This window comes from Podarcis vaucheri, assembly GCF_965113315.1.
Source record: "Podarcis vaucheri genome assembly, chromosome: 16".
Taxonomy (NCBI): domain Eukaryota; kingdom Metazoa; phylum Chordata; class Lepidosauria; order Squamata; family Lacertidae; genus Podarcis; species Podarcis vaucheri.
In genome coordinates, this window is record NC_138754.1 from 19,762,709 (window position 1) to 19,776,752 (window position 14,044).

The 14,044-nt window shown below is 47.2% G+C and overlaps 2 protein-coding genes across 3 annotated transcripts in view; both read right to left on the reverse strand.

The window, feature by feature from the left end:
• Window positions 1–598, reverse strand: part of ACTN3 (actinin alpha 3) — a 41,679-nt gene extending 41,081 nt beyond the window's left edge. The window contains exon 1 of the mRNA XM_082202884.1: window positions 273–598. Coding sequence (XP_082059010.1) covers window positions 273–407 — 135 coding nt within the window. The 5' untranslated portion in view covers window positions 408–598. The remainder of the gene's footprint in view (window positions 1–272) is intronic.
• Window positions 599–7,565: 6,967 nt separating this feature from the next.
• CHCHD10 (coiled-coil-helix-coiled-coil-helix domain containing 10) lies at window positions 7,566–13,690 on the reverse strand. Of its 2 annotated transcripts, none has more exons than XM_082202933.1 (4): window positions 13,476–13,690; window positions 10,089–10,311; window positions 8,481–8,631; window positions 7,566–7,866 (listed from the first exon to the last, which is right to left on the reverse strand). In XM_082202933.1, the coding sequence occupies exons 1-4, from the start codon at window positions 13,520–13,522 to the stop codon at window positions 7,847–7,849; spliced, it is 441 nt and encodes a 146-aa protein (XP_082059059.1). In that variant the 5' UTR covers window positions 13,523–13,690; the 3' UTR covers window positions 7,566–7,846. The 2 variants fall into 2 exon arrangements, with proteins under 2 accessions (XP_082059059.1, XP_082059058.1); XM_082202932.1 differs by having other exon boundaries at window positions 10,089–10,314; window positions 13,476–13,689.
• Window positions 13,691–14,044: the final 354 nt, after the last annotated feature.

Genomic DNA, 14,044 nt, shown 5'->3' on the forward strand with positions numbered 1-14,044 from the left:
GCAGCTTTATGGGATTATTTTTTAAAAAACACACTCTCTAGCCACACAATAACTTATTTAAATATATGTGAATGCAACATTGCCACCTTTTTTTAAAAAACCACCAGCATGGGAACCAAACAGAAACAAAGAACCAGCAAAGCAAAACATGCCTTGGTAAAAAGTTGGTCGCGTGACCATCCTTGACGCCTCTCCCGGTGACAGAAAGTCCGCTACGGCCTGGTCCTTGGTCCAAGCCTGCCCACCCTGTCCCTTGTCCCTTGTCCCCCTACCTTTCGCTGTTGCTTCTCCCAGGCTGGGTCGAGCAGCAGGTCGCGGTCCCAGTCTTCTTCCTGTGCCATGTAGTCCTCCGTCATCATGTACGAGTGGTTGTACTGGACGTGGGTCTCTATGTGTGTGGTTGACATGTTGCCTTCTTCCTTCTTGCGCCCCCTTTCCCCCCTTTTCTCTCTCCTCCCTTGCTCTCCCTCACGCTCTGCAGCAGCCCCCTTCCTTCCCTTTTGCTCCCCTCAGCTCCTGTCGGAGGACAAGTTTCCCCCCAAGACTGTTCAGGCTGTGCGGTGGTTGTCTGCCTGCTTTGCAGCTGCACCTGTCAAAACCAGCCCACGTGACCAGTCCTCAATAAGTATTATCAGCCCTGGGAAGGGGGATCAGGTTCCATCTTAAAAAGGCCAAGGGGAGGGGACAGCACACATGTCCCTACCAACCAGATGGGGGTGAAGACAGCTGCTGGCAAGCCAAGGACCCCCCCCCTTTAAAGCACAGCCGGTGAGCTCTTAAAGGAGAAATCGCCCCACCGAGGTGTGGGGGACCCCACGTCCGACACCAGCCTCGCAGGACGCAGAGGAAGGATTGGGGGAAAGGGGGATTCGGTTCCTATTTGGGCCAAATGTGTCCGTGGTTCATGGGGGTGGGGTGGGGTTATTTTGATCGGTTCCTACTGAGATACCAGGAAAGATTCCTTGGATGCCATCTGCTTCAAGAATAAGTATATGGCCTATGAAGAAAAGGTTTTGTGAGACTCCGTTTTGGGAAGGAAGCAAGGTCAAAACGCTTGGGGTCGTGTTTGGACTAGGACCTGGGGGACCAGGGTTCAAATCCCCACTAAGCCGTGAAGCTTCCTGGGTGACCTTGGGTCAGTCTCTCTCTCTCTCTCTCTCTGCCTAGGCTGCTTCACAGAGTTGTTACTGGTGTAAAAGAAAAATGAGCAAAATGTTCCTAGATGGACTCCTGTGACCTTGGGTTGTTCCTTGGTTTCCCAAGCACACACTGAAAACTGCTCAGTAAAGTCGTTTTCCAGAAGAAAAGGCAATGGGCTTAAGGCTGGAGCCTTGCTTGCGTCTTTTGAGTTTTTCAGCAGTGGAAGAAAGGCACTCTGTGCATAGAATAATAGAACTGTAGAGTTGGAAGGGACCCTGAGTATCAAGTCCAGCCCCCCTGCAATGCAACTGTCCCATATGAGGATCGAACCTGCAACCTTGGCGCTATCAGCGCTATGCTGTAACCAACGGTGCTATCCAGGCAGAAATGTTCAGATGCAATATCCTTTTCACTGCTTCTTTGCATGATCTGGACCGGAGTCCTGGTACTGAAAAGAAGCTTTGCTGAACGTTTGGGATATGAAAAGTGGTCCTGAAAGGCCACTGCATCACCCTTCTTATTTATATAACTATTCATTAATTGGTTCTTTCTAAACCACCCTTCATCAGTTGCAATCCCAGTGCAGTTTATGCTCCAAAATCAATACATTAAAGCAATACCATTCCAGTAATAACAATTGTTAACAATTTAAAACTAATATTAAAATACAAGCAAAATTAACAACACAGTCGTGGGCATTATTTCACGTTTGGTTTTCTCTACATTAATAAACCTTGTGACGTTAATGTAGCTCAGTCAGTAAGAGCATGAGACTCTTAATCTCAGGGTTGTGGGTTCGAGACCCACGTTGGGCAAAAAGATTCCTGCTTTGCAGGGGGTTGGACTAGATGACCCATGGGGTCCCTTCCAGCTCTACGATTCTGTGTGTTTATTTTACCTTATTTTGTGACCATTTCTGGTCTAGAAATCTCTCAATAAATAAATAAAACAAATCCCCTCCAAAAGCCTTGTTTAAAAAAAGTGAAGTAACCAAATAATTGTTGTGTGCCACCCCAATCTTTGAGTGGTGCAAGATCCCTGGGGTTCCAGGTGCTTACCCAGATTTCATGTTTCCTTTTGGAATGAGACACAGTAGAGGCTGTGGCGTCTTTATGATACATGATTTATTTACACACATATGACGGAGGCGTTCACAGCATTAACACCACAAAAGCATCTTATTTCTCCCATAGCTGCAGCCTTGGATTCAAACAGAAATTTTAACATTGTTCTCAAACTTTACCCTGACTATCTCTCCAACTTGCTGCTTTAATTCACCAGTGCAAAGTCTGCTCCAGACTCTGGCTTTGTCTTCTGACCAACCGCAAGCTAGTCTCACCTTTTCCTTTGTTTCCCTCAACACAGGAAGCTAACCTGGCTTATATTTCAACCCTTGCTGGGTCCAGGGGTAGAACGGCCTTGCATACAGCCTACTTCCTCTTCCCCAAACTCATAGCATAATGAAGAAGCCAATTGTACTACCAAGGAAAGGGAGTTTCATAGGCAAGGTGCCACCACAGAGAAGGCTCTAGCAGGCTTCACCCAACAAGCTCCTCCTCTGCCAAGCTCAACAAGCTGGGATAAGCAGAGGCCCTTCTTTCAGTATTTGGGTCCTACATCATTTAGGGCCTTGCAAGTTAATGTTGACACCTCTGGTAGCGTATAAGCAGTCTCCTTCTGACAGAAGGGCGATAATCCTTTCCATCGTGCTGAAACCAGAAGGAATAAGCCCCTCCTTCCCTCAAAATGTAAAAGCGTCTCCTCTCCACGTTCATCTGCAAGCAATAAGCTCCAAGCGCATTAGCGTGGACGAAATGATTATGTGTCTCTCACCGAGCTAAAAACCAGCCCTAATAGCACAGGGCAATGGGAGAACCAGCCTGGGTGACATTTCTAGGGGGCAGGAAAACGGCCCTGCAAAAGACTCATTTGTCCTCTCCTGTCTGGGATAGGCGATGAACCCACATTTGGGACAGATTCCAAAGAGGTTTAACCTCTTTATACTCTGCTAGCATTTGCATAACCTGGTGAAGCCTCTGTGCTTCAGCAGGGGGCTCGCTCCTCCTGTTACACTGCGGCTATTCTTAGGAGCAGTGGGAAAGTGCTTGAGAGAAGGACAAGAGGCCCAGAGAACATCTCAGGTTTGGGTGCCTGAAAGCAAAGTGACTTCGACCCGTGCCTTGAAAACCCATATCCTTTTTCCAGAATATTTCATTTCTTTACCACCTTTCCTTCCAAGGCGCTCAACAGAGTGCCATACAGAATGCTACAACACCCATGTTATCCTTACAACTACCCTGCCAGGTAGGGTAGGCTGAGGGCCCAACATTTAGTCTTCATGACAGCTGTCACTCAACTAACTGAGCTACAGGCCTAAGTGGGGATTTGAGCTGCGTTATATCCTCTAAAACAGGGTTTTCCAAAGGTGGGTTTCCAGCAGCTTTTGGACTACAACTCCCATCATCCCAGACCACTGGCCTAGCTAGCTAGGGATGGTGGGAGTTGTAGTCCAAAAATAGCTGGAGACCCACATTTGTGAAACCCTGCTCTAAAACAACCCTGCAAAGTAGTTGGGCTAAGACAGAGTGGCTGGCTATGGTAAGATTTCAACCTCATTCTCATGCAACAAGACTCAAACCCTGGGGTTCCCAACGTGGTGCCTGTGGGCGCAGGAATGCTCACATGGAACTCTCATGGTGCCCAGAAGGCTCTTGATGAGAATTACCATATTTACTCGAGTCTAATGCACCGTCGATTCTAATATGCATGCTAATTTTTGCAATGTACAGTAATTTAGCAAAAAGTACACATTAGACTCTAGTAAATACGGTAGAGATTTGAAACATGTTACTTACTTCTGGTTCCTGGGAAGTTGGACTGGCAGGTGCATTTCTCTCCCTTGGAACTACATTTCCCAGCATGCACTTGGCTCTCAGCTGTTCAGAATGGGCTCAGGCATTTTCCTTAGGGGCCAAATGAGTTTATAGCGCATTTAGAGTGCTTCTAAGCTAATCAGGGAGGAGACCAGAGAACCCTCTTGTGGCAAAGAGCAGCCATGACGGTTTGTGTGGTTTTTAAGTGAGGGAGGGAAGGAATAGAGTGAATTGCTTCTAGTCTATCCTTTTGAGAGCAGCCAGAGAAGAAGAAAGACGAAAGAAAGAAGAATAAGAAGTGGGAGAGGAATAGGAAGGAAAGGGGGAGCAGGGAAGGAAGAAAATAGTATCAGAACCGGAAATATCCACCCAGTTCTGGGATGAGTTTTTTTTTAAAGAAATAGCAAAAGAACTGGGGGGGGGGGAGATTCAGTATATCCAGTGGAGACAGTAAAGGCTAATTGCATAAACATTTATTTGCTTACTTATTGGTGGCAATAATATTCTAGGTAGAAATTGGAAAGAAGCAAAGGGTTTAAACGTACAAAAACGGTATAATATAATTTGGGAACTAGCATTTTCTGAAAAACTGATGCAAAATCTGTTTCCAGAGTACAAAAAACCAAGAGACCTTAATTGCAGACTAGTGGTCAGCACATGAACAAAGACTAATTTTACCTTCTGCATTCCAGAATACATTTTCCTTCATATTGATAGCAGCAACTTTCCGTCTCCCTCCAGTTCTGTGTTGGCATGAACTTTACTATTATAGTTTACATTTGAATGATGCCTTTGGGTTGGGAAAAGCGGGGCAGGGCTGGGGCAGGTTGGAATGTTTGATTGGTAATCTTTTACTTCTAGTTAGGAAAGAAAGAAGTGGAAATATCTAGCAGCAGTCCAGACAAGCCTTTTTGAAGACCAGGAGCTGAGCATCACGCCAGACTGCATCCCAGTGTAAGAAAGCCTTTCTGTTGCTAGTCTGGCCTCGCAATGGGGGTCACTTGCTGCTCTCGTTCCCCCCAGCCACCTCCAGAAGGCAGCCCCAATTGCAGGAACTGTTGGCTGACCCTGGCCTCAGTTTCCCTTCCTATGTTGACTCCATCACATCCGTTTTTCGATCAGGGATCATAGGGATCGGCCTCCTGGGCCAAATTTGAGAGTTGGGCAGTCTGCGGCTTGAGGTCATTGTGGCATCTGATGCCAATATCCCTTGCAGCATTCCTGCTGAAGCTGCAAGAAGCACGAGAAAGAGCTTCTTTAGGGCTCTTCGGACAGCAGGGGGCTCTTGTGGTTGGGTGAAATGAAGCTCCTTTCTCCCCTTCATTTTGTCCTCCTCCCACCCCAAGCAGTTATGGAAGTTAACAAGCCAGCACGTGTTGCTACAGTGAACAGCCTTTGACATCACAGCCCTGAGGTTTATTCTTATTTTTATTTTACTAATTGAATTTATATACCGCCCTATACCCAGAGGTCTCAGGGCAGTTCACAAAAAAATCACAATATATAAAATCAAAATAAAAACAATAACCCAATAACAGCCCTCCCCTCAAAAGCTGCATTTTAAAAGGATAAAGGTAAAGGGACCCCTGACCATTAGGTCCAGTCGTGGCCAACTGTGGGGTTGCGGCACTCATCTCGCTTTATTGGCCGAGGGAGCCGGCGTACAGCTTCCGGGTCACGTGGCCAGCATGACTAAGCCACTTCTGGTGAACCAGAGCAGCGCACAGAAACGCTGTTTACCTTCCTACTGGAGTGGTATCTATTTATCTACTTGCACTTTGACGTGCTTTCAAACTGCTAGGTTGGCAAGAGCTGGGACTGAGCAACGGGAGCTCACTCCATCGTGGGGATTCAAACCGCTGACCTTCTGCTCGGCATGTCCTAGGCTCAGTGGTTTAACCCACTGAGCACCACCCGCGTCCCCTAAAAGGTTATAGTATGTCAATCAAGTCAACCAAAGGCCTGGTTAAAAAGGAACGTTTTTGCCTGGTGCCTAAAGGTGTATAATGAAGGCACCAGGCAAACTTCCCTAGGGAGAGCATTCCACAGACATGGAGCCACTGCAGAGAAGGCCCCGTTCTCGTGTTGCCACCCTCCGGACATCTCGAGGAGGTGGCACAGGAAGGAGGGCCTCAGAAGATGATATCAGGGTCTGGGTAGGTTCATATGGAAAGAGGCAGTCCTTGAGGTATTGCAATCCTGAGCCTTTTGCGCCTGATCTCTCTCCTAGCTCAGGGACACTCGCCAACGCTTTTGCCAGCCTTTGCAAGGATCTCTCCCACTTTAATCTCTGCTTCTCTACTGAGACTAGGGGGCTGCCAAACCGTGCAGGATTAAACCCTGTTCTCCTGCCCATCAGCTGACATCATCAGTAGGTTTCGGGTTAGGGTTCAGTTTAGGCTTGGGGTTGCTATTAAAACAGCTCAGAACCGCAATACCTCAAGGACTGCCTCTCCTCATATAAACCCACCCAGATTCTGCATTCAGCATCCAAGGCCTTTCTTCATGTGCCTCTTCCACGTGAGGTCCAGAGGGTGGCAACTCGAGAACGGCCCTTCTCTGTAGTGGCTCCCTGTTTGTGGAATGCTCTCCCCAGAGGGGCTTGCCTGGTGCCTTCATTATATATCTTTAGGCATCAGGTAAAAACGTCCCTCTTCGACCCAATTAATATTCTACAGCCTTTTAAAATGTGCTTCTGTGAGGGAGCAGGGGTGATTATTGTTCTGTGTTTTAACTATTTATTTGCACTTTGATCTTGTGCTTGTATAACTTGTGAACCGCTGTAAGATCTTCTGATGAAGGGCAGTGCAATTAATTAAAAATGAATAAATGTGTCAGCATTAATTCTGGGGTTAAGGTTAGGGTTACAGCTAGGTATAAGGTTACAGCTGGGGTTAGGGTTAATGTTGGGAGTTAAGATTAGGGTTGGGGTTATGGTTAACATTAGGGATAAGTTTGGGGTTTGCGTTCAGGTTCACATTAGGGTTAACATTAATATTGGTGTTGTGGGTGGTGACCGTGCCATTGTTGATTTGGGGTTCAGGGTTAAGGCTGGGGTTGCATGCACCTCCAAATAGCACTGTGCTGTGTGTCACGGGTCAATCCCAAAGTCTAACTTTTACCTCCACGGTTGGAGGCAGTAATGTTTCTGAATACCAGTTGCTGGAAACTGCAGGAAAACTCCAGCCCTGTTTGGAGGCTTCCTACAGGGGCATGTGGTTGGCCACTGTGAGAACACAATGCTGGACTAGATGAGCCAGTAGCCTCATCCAGCTGACCAATTTTATAGATTGTATTTATATCCCACCTTTTTCTCCAAGGAGCCCAAAGTGGAATACATGACTCTCCCCTTCCTCATTTAATCCACCACAACAACCCTGCGAGGTAGTTTTGGCTGAGAGTGACTTGCCCAAGGTCGCCATGTGAGCTTCAGAGAGGTCTCTCCCAGGTCCTAGTCTGCCACTCTGACCACTACAACACACCTCAGAGTGGTTAACGGAAATGTTTATGAGCACACACGTGTGTTTTGATCAATAGAAACATATAGACAAGTTGTAGATTAAAATAAAACCATCTCCTTTTATTTTACATTTCTCTACAAGAATTCAAGTGGGACCCAGATCCTTAAAACTCTGCTATAAGAATTTCAACTAGAATTCTCCTTGTTTGCCAGCCTACAACTGAGAACAACACTAGAAAGCTTTTGTTTTTTTGCCAATCTGGTCAGATCCCTCATCTGTCTCTGTCTTCCAGTCCCTAGCCCTTCCGGGCTCCTTTGGTTTGTTGCTCTTTCCAGGTTCTTCTCATTTTGCAGCATTAGTGCTAAAATGTCCTCATGGGAGGGAAGTAACCCCTGCAGAAAGAAAGAATAAAAGGCTCAGTTTCAGCACAGAATAGACAGCTGGCACCTGAAGGTGATGCCAAACATTTAAAGCACATTTAGCACATACTGCTTGTCTGCAAAGAATCCTGGGAACTGTAGTTTCCCTCCCCTTGCACAGAACTGCAATTCCCAGCACCCTTAACAAACAAGCCCACTAGCACTGGTAAGGTGGAAGGCAGGGAGGCCAACAGTAGGTGGCGCCACAGTGAATGCCAAGCAGAGCCAACTAATTGGAGGAGGAGGAGTAAGAAGCTGATAGGCAGTGCCAACCACTGCACTGGTTGTAAGTCAGAAGGCAGACTGGTGCAGGCTGCCTGAGTTTGGTGGGGCAGTGAGTGCCCTATTTGCTCTTATGGACCCGTCTCCACTGGTTGGACTCTATGACCTCCAAATCGCCTTTAGGACCCTATGCTCTTGCCCAGTTTTGTTCCATTTTGACAGGGCTGGATATGCTCCCAGTGCATAGGTTTCAGAGCAGTAGCAGGGACCCTCTCAGGGTTAGGAAACTCACAGCCGTCTCTCAAACCCCAACGGAGAGCCAGGTAACGAGGCACTTCCCCTCACCTCCATGCCGAAACACTCACCGCTGTTGTACTTGCACTGCTTCAGGGCTTCGTTGAAGCCCTCGCACAACGTTAGGTCGCTCTGGTTAGTAGCGCAGTCGAGGAACTGCTTTATCTCGTAGTGGCAGGGGCCGAACTGGGATCCCTGATAGGCTGGCTGCGGCCTGGACTCCTGTAGACAAGGAAAAGAGAGGAGTAAATAACCGCAGGTGAACCTTTCCGAGAAGGGACTTCACCCGGGGGAAATGGTTTTGCAGACGTAACGTCTCCCGATTAACCAAGGACAGCTCTACCAAGCTAATCTTCCAGGCAGGCTTTGCCTTTAATTAAACCCATAGCCAAACGGCTTAGCGTCAAAGTGTCTACTTTTAGCTGGCAAGAGTCATCCCACGGAGGTCAAGAGGATGCCCGACTCTCTCCATCTCCAATGATGGCCACCACCCCGGTCCCACCTTGCATAAAATAGGTTTATATGCATGCACAGACATTTCTCCCCCATGGCTGCTAGAGAAGTCTTTCTGCTGAGTGTGTGGCATGCAACAACCCTGGGAGGGCAGGTGGGTGTGGCTTGGCTGGAATGGTCTCCTGGGCCAAATGGAGAGGCCTAGCATTCAGAATTAGGCCCATGGCTGGTGGTTCGAACCCACCCAGAGATGGCTGTGAGCAGGATTCTTGCATGACAGGGGGTTGTTGCTGCTGCTGTAATTATTATAATATACCACCCTTCATCAAAAGATCTCAGGGCATTTCACAAAATAAAATGACCCTTGGGGTACAACCCAACACTTAGATTCTATGAACACTCTCCTGCGTCAGATTTTAGATTGTAATCTCCTCAGGGCAGCGGTTTATCTTTTTGTATGCTGCATTACAGTGCATAACCATAAGGCATATCAGCGGTTCTCAAAGGGTGTGGTGCACTACACTGGTATGGCAGGAGAGGATGTGAAGTGTGGCAGGAAGATTCAAGGACAATAAAAGAAAATGTAAACATTTCAGTATAGGATAGGATAGGATCAAGATTATTTTGGGGGGGTATACAACCAGTAACAGCATCCACAACTCTCTTCAAGAGCATTGGCTATTCTTCTACAGTTCTCCATGGCATATTGTTGTGAACAGGGATTTTCAACTCTGTCAAATATGAAAGATCAGAAGAGAGAAAGGCTTCTCCATGTTGAGGCGGCGAGTTTGTTCATCTCAAATTAGACCCAATATAAATGAGAAAAAGCAAGCTCACGCCTCTCATCGAGTTTGTACACATACTCAAGGTACATATGTAAGAAGCTTGTTTATAATTATATTCTGGGATTGATTCCTGTTCTTATGTAGCTGCATTGTTTTATACTTTCCAGATGCCCCATGATTGTATCATAAAGTGGTTGTGTTCGATGTATTTCTTGTTGGTAAAAAATTTGGTGCAGCACAAACCATTTTTTTATCCTGAAAGTGTGGGCGCAGAGGAAAGTTTGAGAACCACCGATATAGATGAAGAACGAACCCACAGAAAATTGCACTGTTGTGCATTTAGAAGGCTAGCAGTCATTCCTGCACCCTTAGCGACACACACACACACACACACACACACACACACACACACACGAAGCAACTTGGCAATTACAGCCTCACCTGGACAGCACTGCTTGCTGGCTTGGCCGGCTCGGCGCTGCTCCCTCCGCTGAAGGCCCCGGTGAGTGCGCCGCCAACCACATGACCCACCGCAGAGCCGACAGCCACACCTGCCGCGGTCGTAGCCATCTGGGCCATTAAGCCAGGCTGTTGGGGCTGAGCTGGAGCAGCCATTGCTGAAGGAGGAGGGTGAGCTGGGGGGTGGGCATGAGATGGTGCTGGGCTGCTGAGAGAAACAGGGGAGGAAAGAAAAGAACCAATGGAAACTTGGTTCAGGGTTTGCAAAGAGAGCGGTCTTCTCCAACCTGACAGACTACGACCCCCACCAAACCCATGCAGTGCATCATGTTATAAATTTCTATCAGGTCTATCAGTAAACTTTTAGATGCATCACAGCCCGCTGGGGAGTGGGAAGAAGAAGAAGAAGAAGAAGAAGAAGAAGAAGAAGAAGAAGAAGAAGAAGAAGAATAGTAGTAGTAGTAGTAGTAGTAGTAGTAGTAGTTTGGATTTGATATCTCGCTTTATCACTACCCGAAGGAGTCTCAAAGCGGCTAACAGTCTCCTTTCCCTTCCTTCCCCACAACAAACACTCTGTGAGGTGAGTGGGGCTGAGAGACTTCAGAGAAGTGTGACTGGCCCAAGGTCACCCAGCAGCTGCATGTGGAGGAGCGGAGACACGAACCCGGTTCCCCAGATTACGAATCTACCGCTCTGAACCACTACACCACACTGGCTCTCCAGTGGGTTACAACGCAATGGGAGGAATTTGATGTCACACTAAGGAGATCGCTCCATCAACACAAACGTGACACAACCATCTCTCCGCCCGCCCCAATGCCATTCTGTGGGTTCTCTCAACCAGAGTTCAAAATTTGCCAGGCACATTTTGCACCTGTCTGCCAGCCACTTGCGACCAAGTCAACATGCCCGGGCGCCAGGATGACTGACACCTGGCGTCTCCACCATCTGGAGGTGCACGCCTGGAGATCCTTGGATCTGGACTGTGTTCACACACTAGTGACACATCCTGTAGAATTTGACCCATCACATTTTATCTGCACAATCAGAATGAATTTCAGGAACCACCCAAAAGTCGTATTGAAAAATGGCAACTAGGCATTCCGTTTTGGCGACTGTAACCCTGGTCTAAGAGGCCATTTGGCACCTAGCTTATATATCTGAGTTTCCTACACTGCTCTCAACGGCCCCCGGAATCTATTTTGTGGGGCAGACAGGGGGAAGTGGGAAGCCCCATTGTGCTGGCAAAAGCCCTTGTGTTCAAATCCTTGTGGGTTCCTGCCATCACAACTGGCTAGCTGAATCTGGCACAACTTTTGGTTTACTTCTGACCCACCAGGGAGCAGAGTTCACTTTCTTTCAAAACAATCTAAACACGAGACTGACGTTAACCAGCAATTCCAAAAGGTCACCTTGGAATGTTCGGCGATCTTTGCCATCAAGTGCAACAGCAGGTAAATAAACTCATATATTAGATTTGTATCCAGAACTTTCTAGTCCTCCCTCTTCCTCATCCCTTGTATGGTGTTTATGTATTTACAGTATCTCTGGCCTGCTCTCTAGTGAATACTTTTAGTCTGCAAACCTTGAGAGCTGCTGCCAGCCAGTGTAGGCAATACAGTGGTACCTCGGGTTAAGTACTTAATTTGTTCCGGAGGTCCGTTCTTAACCTGAAACTGTTCTTAACCTGAAGCACCACTTTAGCTAATGGGGCCTCCCGCTGCTGCCGCGCCACTGGCACACAATTTCTGTTCTCATCCTGAAGCAAAGTTCTTAACCCGAGGTACTATTTCTGGGTTAGCGGAGTCTGTAACCTGAAGTGTCTGTAACCTGAAGCGTATGTAACCCGAGGTACCACTGTACTGAGCAAGATGGACCAATTATCTGACTCTGTATTAGTCAGCTTCCTGTGTTCCAATATCCTGACCTCAAGCTATCTTAACACCTCCATGAAGCAACAAGTTCAATGCTGGAAATTGATGGGGGGAAATCTAAAACTGGGGGGGGGGGGCATGTTTCCCAGTAAACCACTGAACTGATTGCTGCTGCCTTTACCAGGGAAGGGAGAGGTTATAGAAACACAGCCTTAGAATGTTCCAGAACAGAGCACCTTGCAAAAACACACACCATAAAACCGAAACAGCCACATTTTTTTAGAAAGGAAGAAATACAGCACCCTCACTACCATTATGATTTTGCAGTTTAAGACTTCCATACAGCCTTTTCTCATTCTAAAAAGTGGAATCTCATTATTTTAAACAGGCCTGATCTCACTGATAGCCTTCAGATCTACGAGCAAACCAACAACCTTCAGCTACCCACACTCTAAATCAGTGACGCACAACAGAACCTTCTAGGTGTTGGTTCCTAATTTGTGGAATGCCCTCCCTGCTGAGATGCATCTGTTACCCTCATTATTACCGTATCTCTCAGGAAAACATTCTGGTTTTCCTAGGCATTTGATGGCTGAAATATACTGTTCCTAAGTGACCTTGAAATTATTACTCTTTTTTTACCAACCCTTCACCCTAAGGTCCCGGGACAGGTTACAACCCAGCTAAAAACTCAAATCAGTAGAGCACGAGACTCTTAATCTCAGGGTCACGGGTTCGAGACCTACAGAGGACAAAAGAGGGTTGGACTAGATGACCCTCATGGTCCCTTCCAACTCTACGATTCTGTGAACTTACAATCACAGGAATAAAGTGTGTCCTTTTATAAGGCGGGGGTCCAGCTTAGTGGTAAGTGTGACAGTTTTATGTTTCTATTTTAGTTTTCACTGCTACCCTTTGGTGTCTGTTGCCCTGGGTATCTCTGGCAGGAAGGGCGGAAGAAAAATTAAAATCAACAACCTCCTTCCTAATGATTATTATATATTTTTTTGAAAATGTGAATCGGGAGCCACCCCAAACTTCCCCACCTATTTCCAGTGTCAGAACTCGGCGTTTTTGACCAACAAAACAAAGTCTGGTGTAGTGGTTAGAGAGTCAGTCTGAGACTAGGGAAAACAGACACGAAGCTCATTGCATGACCATGGCTGGGCCAGCTGTTCTCTCTTAACCTTGCCTACCTAACAGGGTTGTTGTGGGAGAAAAAACCTGAAGGGAGTGAAGAGAGGTCACCTTGAGATCCTTTGAGAAGCGACAGAATATAAACGCAATAACCCAAATACATAAAGAAATGTGCGTGTACACATAGGTTTTTCTTTCCTCCTGGTATGAGGCAGGGGTTGATAGGGTTTTTTCCAGGACAGAGGGAGGGCGTAACCTCAATAAACCTCGGGTCCTTGCAACTGCTCCTTTGAAAACTAAGCCCTTTCTTATTTAAAGGTGATTTGCCAACCTCGCTGCTCAGACACTGCCCTCGTACCTGGCCACAGTCGACCGGGATCCCACGCTCCTGCTGCCCCTGGGCATCTCGATCCTGGGTCTATTTGCACCAGCGCTGCTCCTGACTGCCGGCCGGCCGTCTCCTCCTCCCACTGCTGCTGCTGCAAGACACTCCGAGTCTCCTTGAACTCGATCGTTGCGCAGCTAGTTTCAAGAATGGAACCCACGTGGTTCAGCATCAATCATTAGAATTAGAACGCTCGCTCTGAGCAGGCGCAAAGCTGCGCAGCCAATGAAGTCTCTGACCTCTTCTGGCCCACGCTAGTTTGGAGACACTTCTCCCCGCCCATTCACAGACACCTTTCCTCCCCCTCCTCATAGAGCTATAAATTGTAGAGGCGCAGCAACGCCGTCTATCGACGCAGCTTCCTGGTTCCTTTTGACGATTAGGTAGATCTATTGTAAATTTGTTTTAAACCTGGAGGTTCTCTTTATCTATCATATCTAACAACTGCTGGTGATGCTCTGTCAGTGTCTCTAGCCCACTTTTAAAAGCCATCCAAGCCAAGGCAACGAAGCCCACAATACTCAGTCAAAAGATAAAGAACC